This window comes from Micropterus dolomieu, linkage group LG02 (assembly GCF_021292245.1).
Source record: "Micropterus dolomieu isolate WLL.071019.BEF.003 ecotype Adirondacks linkage group LG02, ASM2129224v1, whole genome shotgun sequence".
Lineage (NCBI taxonomy): Eukaryota > Metazoa > Chordata > Actinopteri > Centrarchiformes > Centrarchidae > Micropterus > Micropterus dolomieu.
Window position 1 is genome coordinate 12,509,728 of NC_060151.1, and position 7,931 is coordinate 12,517,658.

General features: G+C 39.5%; 1 protein-coding gene across 2 annotated transcripts; it reads right to left on the bottom strand.

Moving 5' to 3' along the window:
• Nucleotides 1–1,379: 1,379 nt before the first annotated feature.
• On the bottom strand, nt 1,380–6,425 carry LOC123964137 (butyrophilin subfamily 1 member A1-like). Of its 2 annotated transcripts, XM_046041251.1 has the most exons (11): nt 6,269–6,398; nt 6,050–6,126; nt 4,802–4,884; nt 4,328–4,426; nt 4,037–4,138; nt 3,823–3,957; nt 3,585–3,722; nt 3,443–3,494; nt 3,323–3,349; nt 2,377–2,403; nt 1,380–2,294 (listed from the first exon to the last, which is right to left on the bottom strand). In XM_046041251.1, exons 3-11 carry the CDS (start codon nt 4,859–4,861, stop codon nt 1,735–1,737), a joined length of 1,200 nt encoding a protein of 399 aa, XP_045897207.1. In that variant the 5' UTR covers nt 4,862–4,884; nt 6,050–6,126; nt 6,269–6,398; the 3' UTR covers nt 1,380–1,734. The 2 variants fall into 2 exon arrangements, with proteins under 2 accessions (XP_045897207.1, XP_045897203.1); XM_046041247.1 differs by lacking the exon at nt 6,050–6,126 and having other exon boundaries at nt 6,269–6,425.
• Between the last annotated feature and the right edge of the window lie 1,506 nt (nt 6,426–7,931).

Sequence of the window (7,931 nt, forward strand, 5' to 3'; positions counted from 1 at the left end):
TTACAAAAGACAAAATTTAAATAACCACCTGTTCACATGTACTGACAACATTTTAGTTGCTTCATAACCAGATCACCAACATCTGTTTTTCATCAGTCTGCTGGTAAGTAGTTTAAGTGAATGCTGAGATAACACCTGTTTCACCCAGAATGCACTGCTGGTGTTCAAAATTACCTGTGCAATAAAACCATTCAAAGCAAATGAGAAACATATTCAGAAATTACCTCATTAGCAACCACTCAATATTCTAAACTTGGCCAGCTAGAGGGCCATGTTTCACACATGTGCTGCTGTTCCCCCCACTGTCACTGTAGTGTGTACAGTTTTTCTGTACTGAAACACTAATGGCCTCAGATTTGGCCTGCAGGGATAGGCAGTCATGGTTTAAGTAAAAGTAGCAATACCACAGTCTAGAAATACAGTCTAAAAGTACTAGTATTAGCATCAAGATAAACCTAAAGTATCAAATGTAAAATAACTCATTATGTAGAATGGCCCATGTCAGAATAATGTTTATTTTTGTATAATAATTATTGATGCATTAATGTGTACATCTTGTTGCAGCTGATAAAGATGGAGTTGCTACTTTAATAATAATGCCGGATAGCTTGTGAATTTCCTCTGGGATCAATAAAGTTTATCTTCTTAACCAATGATAATACATCATCATTTACTTGTTTAGTACTAGCGACCAAAGATATCGCATAAATGTGAAAATTGAAATTTGGTGAAAAAAAGTAAAGATTACATTATTTCCCTCAGAGTTGTAACAGAGTAGAAGTATAAAGAAGTTCAAAATGGAAATACTCAAGTAAAGTGCAAGTACGTCTAAATTAAGTACAGTACTTGTACAAATGTGCTTGGTTACTTTGCACCTCTGGCGATATAACCTATATAAGCACATAACTGAAGTGAGGAAAGCTACATTTTTACACACACATCTTTAAAACAGAGTGTCAAGATCGCAGAAGCTTCAGGTGTGTGTTTTAGTGCAAACACCTAGTATAGTGTGACATATTAATCTCACGAAGTCATCACAGAAATTCAGTCGGTCTCTCAACATTGAACTGCGCATACATGATTCTGATACTGAAATATTGTGAATCATTTTACACACTTTTCCCAATTGACATATTTTCCATATTTGGAAACTTGCAGCCATGTTCTGCAGGTAAGTGCACTCCAGATATTTCATGGTAAGGATGTGGACTGCAGAGACACAAGAGAGATTTCCCAAGACCTACCTATCATGGACTGGGTTTGATTATGCACCAAACAATTCAGCTCTCAGGTCTGAATTCTTGATTCCTGTGTTTGTGATATATATGGATCATGATGTAATGCCTAATGTGCTAATAAACAGAACAAAAAGAAAGACATGGATTTGGTTTATTTATTACTCACAGATGTGCATTCTTACTGCAGGGTTAATATTGAACAATCCATCACATTAATGCTATAGGTTTCTTTTCAAATATATGAAAATACAATATGTATGTGAGCAAGTTGTAGCATTATAACTCTATAGTGAGGAAGTGTTTGCAACGATCATCACATTAAAGCAGCAGCAGCATAGAGAGTGGTCACATGGTGGAGCTATTCAATAGGACAATGATGGTCTTTTACATCAGGCTCTCTGATTCCTCCCAGTGATTATTATATAACCTGATTTGTTAGACTTATTATTATTATGACATCTACTGGATTCTAAAGGAAGAGGTGACAGGAGGAAACTCAACCCCAGAAGCAGGTTGTGGGACACAGACATTGGGTCTTAGCTGCTGGAGACTTGATCACCAGATCCTTGAGGATCTCCACTGTACCAAACAAGGGGAAAAGCTTCTCATCGAAGCTCTCGTTGTAGGTGTAAATGTGGAAGCGTTTGTCCACGTCGTAGAAGGACAACTGGCCGCGGTCGTAGTCGAGGTAGATGCCCACCTTGCGAGAGATGAGGCCGGGAGGCAGAGCGGTGAAGGGCACCGTCAACGCCTTCAGCTCAGTGCCCCTCTCCAGCCGCAGGGTCAGGTACCCCGTATCTGTGTTCAGGGACTTGAAGCCTTTCCTCAGGGCCGACTCTCTGGCCACGCCCAGCCGCCAGTCCCGCTCACCCACCTCCACTTCCCAGTAGTGGCGGCCAGAGCTGAAGCCCTCAACCCCGACAGCGCACCACCACCCGTCGAAGCGCTGGTGGTAGTTGGGAACCTCCTTCCTCTCAAAGCCACAGCGCATCCTCTTCTCGTCAGTGGAGATGAGCAGATCAGGGTTGGCTGTGTCCAGATCCAGAGTCACCTCCACTAGAGGGAAACGTTGAGAGGTTTAAATTCAGTTCTGTTAAGTTTATACCGACTAATTTTTTGATCAAATGAATACGGTTACCTGCAGCATCTGAGATCCAATCCCACACTGCAAAAAAAAAACAGGAAAAAAACAGAGGACTTTAAGAAATGTTTGTCTGATCACACACTAATGTTACAAAGAGATACTGTGATGATGTTGTCTGCACTGAAAGCTCCCAAAATGTTAACTGATGCAATGTTTTGTATACAAAATATGATATCCCCAACACACAGTATAGATATGAGTGTTATTTTGTATTGGTCTTAGTGTCTTTTTTTTGTCTGCCTGTTTTTTTGTTCTAATGGATGTTTGCCAGAAGAAGATCTTGTACTGTTCCAGTATCTTCAATAGTGTAAAATAAATGTTCGATTTAATAAATTTGAATCACAAACTAATCAGCATTTAATTTTATTATTAAGATATTTATTTAGTTGAGGAAAAAGGACTGAAAAAAGATTTTCCTCATGTGCATTTGTTGAAAAAAGATTTTATCATTGTAATTGTTTTGAATGTTTTACCTCAGACTTGTGAAATGATCCACTGTTTGGCATAAAGTGTTTGTTCTGAATATAAAGTGTAGTTTAAAACAAACAATTAACCGTCTGTTTTCTTCAACTTTCACCCAGGAGCAAAACTCTTGAAAGAAAAAAAAAAAATTATAATAATGATAATTATCATTATTGACAGACATTTTTTATCGTGATAACATTTTTGTCCCAGTCCTACTGGCAGTACTGCACCAGTACCCAACGGGAGTTGAATGTGCACGTTGTCCACCTTCTTTACTTATAATGTGCCTTGTGGATGTTCATACATTTGGATTGTGCAAAACTACAATTAAATATATTTTTGCCAAAGAGAGCATGGTCCATACAAAGAGCAGTATTAAGAGGTTGTATGTAATGGTTTTAAATCATTTGAAAGTAACTGAAAAAGCAGTTAAAAGTTTTCATGTGTGCATATGCATATACAGTGTATTTCTCACCTGGTTGAGGGATGTAGGATATGGCACCTGGAAGCAGATAATTACAGTCTCATAAATTAGTGAAAGTTCCTAGATTTACTATATATAAAATTCTACTTGATTCAATATTGATTTACAAACCAATCTTCTGCGTTCTCTGCTTCCACATGAGCCACTGCTGCGGGATGGTATCCTGCAAACAGATTTGTGTTACACCTGCCCAATACAAACTGATGAACTGCAGATAATACACAAGGGGTTAAGTTGTTACATGGACTTCTACCTTATCTGGGCGCTGCACCATTAAAGTCCACATAACCAGCTCCATAGCAGTCAGCAGATTAGCCACGCGACCCCATCGCCAGGCTGACTGCAGGTCCTCCAGAACCTTTGCCACAGGTTCCCCAGGCCACACACTTTGCTAAAGGATGATCAGCATGAACAGAAATGTGAACACGTTTTTGTTGAAGGAGCAGAGGCAAGTGAACAGGACATGTTATATGTATGTCTGAGCTTCCCACCTCAGGCTGAGCTCTCAGGTCCTTGATCCAGTTGAGGATCACAGTTTTAGCCTGCAGCAGGTCCTGCTCATTAATCATATCAGGGTGTTTTCCCTCACCCATCTCTGGCCAGCCGTCTGTCTGCATGGGCCTCTTCTGCATGGAGAAACATACACACCTTAGTGAATAAACCTTTCTATGCCTTCAGTAAGTAAAGTTATATTAAGATGAGCACCTTGCTCTCTAGCATGGAGGCCCACTGTAGGAGGAAGGCCCTGCAGAGAGAGGTTGGCCAGGTGTCATCCTGGTTCCAGATGTGCTCCAGGACTGCTGACCTCTGCAGTGGTAAAACACAGGGGGAAACATGAAGTTGTTGATAGGTAGACAGAGAGGTAAAGACAAACTCTCATGGTCTAATGGTCTCTCGTTTGCGATCATAAGGACATTGCACAGCTCAGTACTGTTTAAAAACTATTAATGGTTGTCTATGCCAAAAGAACTTCTGGTTTCACAAGTGAACTCTTACCTGGCACACTCGGCTGAGATCTCTTGCCAGCTCCACGACAAACAGCTGATCCTCATCCAGAGGCTCCCTCTTCTCCTTCTTCGCTCTCTTGTGTGATTCCTGCCAGTAAACAAAAAAATTGAAGGATTTTTTTGTGGGAAACTGTTTGCAAAGAGAGACATTTGGAGGACATTAGTGCTGCTTTACAAGTATGTTAGAGAGTAATAAGATGAAATTAGAAAGGAGGTGGTCACTCTGCCTGATCAAAATGCAGACTGTGGCTCTGTTCCTGTCAGTAGAAAAGATAGACACCCCTCCCTTCCAGACTGCCTGGCATTGATTCATTTCCCCAACAACTCTAGCTCTCTCTTGTTAGGAAAAATGCGTGCAGTCACATGGTACTAAATAATGCTATCACATCAGCTGTCTACTTAGGTATCAAGGTGACCCAAAAAAACAGGTTTGCACATTAAACACACAACCAAAACTTGTTACCTTTATCTTGGCCGTTAAGGTTTTGGCCGGCTCCACCATAAAGTGAAAACACTGCATCATCTTGGCTGGTCTTTAACAGAGTTCTACAGAGAATAAAACAAATGCAGTAAGTTTAGAAAATGGTATGACCATGTCTTATTTAGCAGTAAAGATCATTTGTTCTTCTTAGCAGCCCTGGCAACTTGACACAGGACATTACAAGTTACATTGTAACTTTTGAATGTTGACGTTATGTGTTGAAGCCCAAATGCATCATTAGTTTTGGTGACACTGCCTCATCAGCCTACGGGTTCAGTCCTTTAAAAGGTCACATCTTTGCAGTCTGTGTCAGTCTGTAAACTGGAGCACCACTAATGTTGACTCCCAAAACACCAGCGTGTCATGTAAATCATTAAACACGTGATGGAAAGTTCACAGGGCCCTTGAGAAAGCATAACATCTGAGCGTGATCACAACAGCTAATTAAAAAGCGAGCGGTGTTGGTGGCCTTCTCTTTAGCGGGCATCACTAAACATATAAAGTTGATACAGGCACATTGTCTCTGGTGAGACACGAGTGTCCAGCAGGCAGCTTTTCAGGAGGTCACATCAGAGGCCACAACACATATGTGATCATTAACTGTAGCACAATCGAGCAGTAAAAAGCAGGCAGTCTGAAACGTGACTGGGCCTTGTACACTTGCACACTCAGCTGCCAGTCTGACTGTGTCGTCTCTTTCTGTCTCATTTTCTTTTTATGCCCCTCTCACTTTCTCTCCATTGTCATCTGCAGAAGAAATACCTGAGCTCAGTTTTCTTTTGTGCCAAACCACACTGAGGATGATGTGGGTGAATGCACTTGCTTACATTAATTATGTGTCAATTCATGTTACAAAACTAGGGTTTCTCTACAGTTTTATCAAACACAGCCTAATATATGTTTGCTCTGGATCAGCTCAATCAAGCTCCACAAACAGCAGCACTTGGATGTTGTACAACTGTTAATGTACTGTATGACTGTGTATGTGGATCTTATAATGCAGCAATGCTGATTCATACAAAGCTGAGGGCAAACACTATAAATACAAAATAAGTTGTTTTGCTGTAGTGGACAAAATGTTGGAATTGATAAAAGCAATTGAAAAGGAAATGCCCTGTTAGACAGATTTAGGCCTATTAGTGTCGTGGGAAATCATGACCAAGCAGGTTTTACAGAGCGACCCAGTTAGAGGCCAGCTGATGACTGCGCATGAGGTAAACACACACCTACCGTGTGACTTTGCGGCAAATCTAGGTTATAGAGGCAGTTCCACTCCTTCTACGGGGTGCAAACGGATTCATCTACAGCTGTGCATGTAACAGAATTACATATTTAATACATGTATATACAAATAATGTCATATAACTCGTCCCTGCAGTGCGTCCTGCACGACAAGACAAATAACATAAGTTACCGTTGATCATAACGCGCGCATGACGCACAGCCTACCTTTCTCCTCAGAGGTTTGGTAAAAAGAAGCTTCGTCTTGCTTTAAAAGTGACCCCCTGTCCGGTCCAGAGAGTGGTTGCTCTGTGTGCTGCAGTGTCTGACCTTGTTTACATACAAGACTGGCAGTCGGCTGGTCGCGAGGGTTCGGTTTTGTCCGTCAGTGACGTGCGAGATTCTCCGGTGGACAACGCGCGGCGCCATGTTTGTAAGGTCGTGGTGACGCTGCTGCTGACACAGGTTTAAAGGGAGACTCTCCTCCACTGTGGAATTTGCATTTTGGAATAAAAGTGATTTCTGGCTGTAAACATAGATTCTTTAACAGTGGTGGAAAGTAACTAAGTACATTTAGGCTACTCTAGTACTGTACTGAAGTAGGCTATACTAGCCTATTTACATGAGTGTTTGCATCTTCTGTTACTCTTCTTTAGGCTAAACCTGCTTTTTACTCCACTACAGCTATAGTTTCTAGTTTCTAGTTACTTTGCAGATAGAGATTTGGCATTAATAACATATGATCAGTTGTTAAAATTAGCCCCACCATGACCAGATATAACATCCTTTTTACATCCTTTTTACATCTTTATACATCGGTTATTTAATACTCATATAATATATATTAATATAATTCAGGAGTCATTCTGCTGCATAACAAATGTTTTTGCTTTTGATACCTTAAGTAGCTTTTGTTGATTATACTTCTGTACTCCTATCTAAGTAATATTTTCTCTACATTGTTGTATTTCTACTTTAATTACATAAGGGGTAAATATCTTTCTTAACTTCAGACCAGCAAGAGTTGAAGTGATGATAGTATTTTGAATTTAAGCCTGATACATATTTATAGTGTAGACTACTGCACTGACTTAATGATTATATACTTGATAAGCAAAATATGAATAAAATAGGGAATATTGGTCTGCTGCTCATGTCTAATTAAAAAGTTAGGCTCATGTAATCACTGCTTATGTGATTGAATGTGTTTAAAATTGTCATAACTGAGAAAACTTGCATTTCAAGCATTAGGATTTTCACAGAAGATAAAAACACCGGACCTCTTCCAGCTGGTGTAAAACGTATATTTTAATTAGATAAAGATGCTAGAGATGAGGACAACACAGTTTGTCGGCTAATATCAAACTAGTATTTTTTTAGGGTAACAGTTGAGTTTCACACACAGTGATATCTTTGTCTATTTCATTCAAAGGGGACGGCTCTATGGGGCACTATTATGCTTAGAGGCTCCACATCCTGTGGACCTTGAGAAAATACCCCTTTTAACATTAAACATGGTCGTGTGATCCACTCTTAATACATCTCAATAGGCTTTTCTTCATCTACTGAGAAATAAATACACTTTCTTGATTTTAATAGTATGCATGTTTCTCATTCATCTGCCTTGGGTGGTGGAACGAGGAGCGAGCTACATATTATTTATTTGGAAATATTTGTTTCTGTCAAGTTCAAGAAGAGTATACATTCAGTGGTTATAGTAATAGTTAAATAAGGTAAAATCTAATCATAATAATAAATAAATATAAATATATAAATATTATATATAAATTATATAAATATAATAAATAATATTTAACACACTTCTGGTTACAATGGAGACTTAAACATTGTCCTTTAACAGTGAAGACACAGCAAAGTAAATAGGACTGAT

Bases quoted from the DNA above. Each gene is read 5' to 3' on its own strand.
- LOC123964137 (XM_046041247.1), bottom strand. From the start codon at position 4,861: ATGATGCAGTGTTTTCACTTTATGGTGGAGCCGGCCAAAACCTTAACG. The intron at 3,723-3,822 runs GTGGGAAGCTCA...ATCATCCTTTAG, and splicing joins ACCTGAGAGCTCAGCCTGAG to CAAAGTGTGTGGCCTGGGGA. The intron at 3,350-3,442 runs GTTTGTAAATCA...ATCTGCTTCCAG, and splicing joins GCAGAGAACGCAGAAGATTG to GTGCCATATCCTACATCCCT.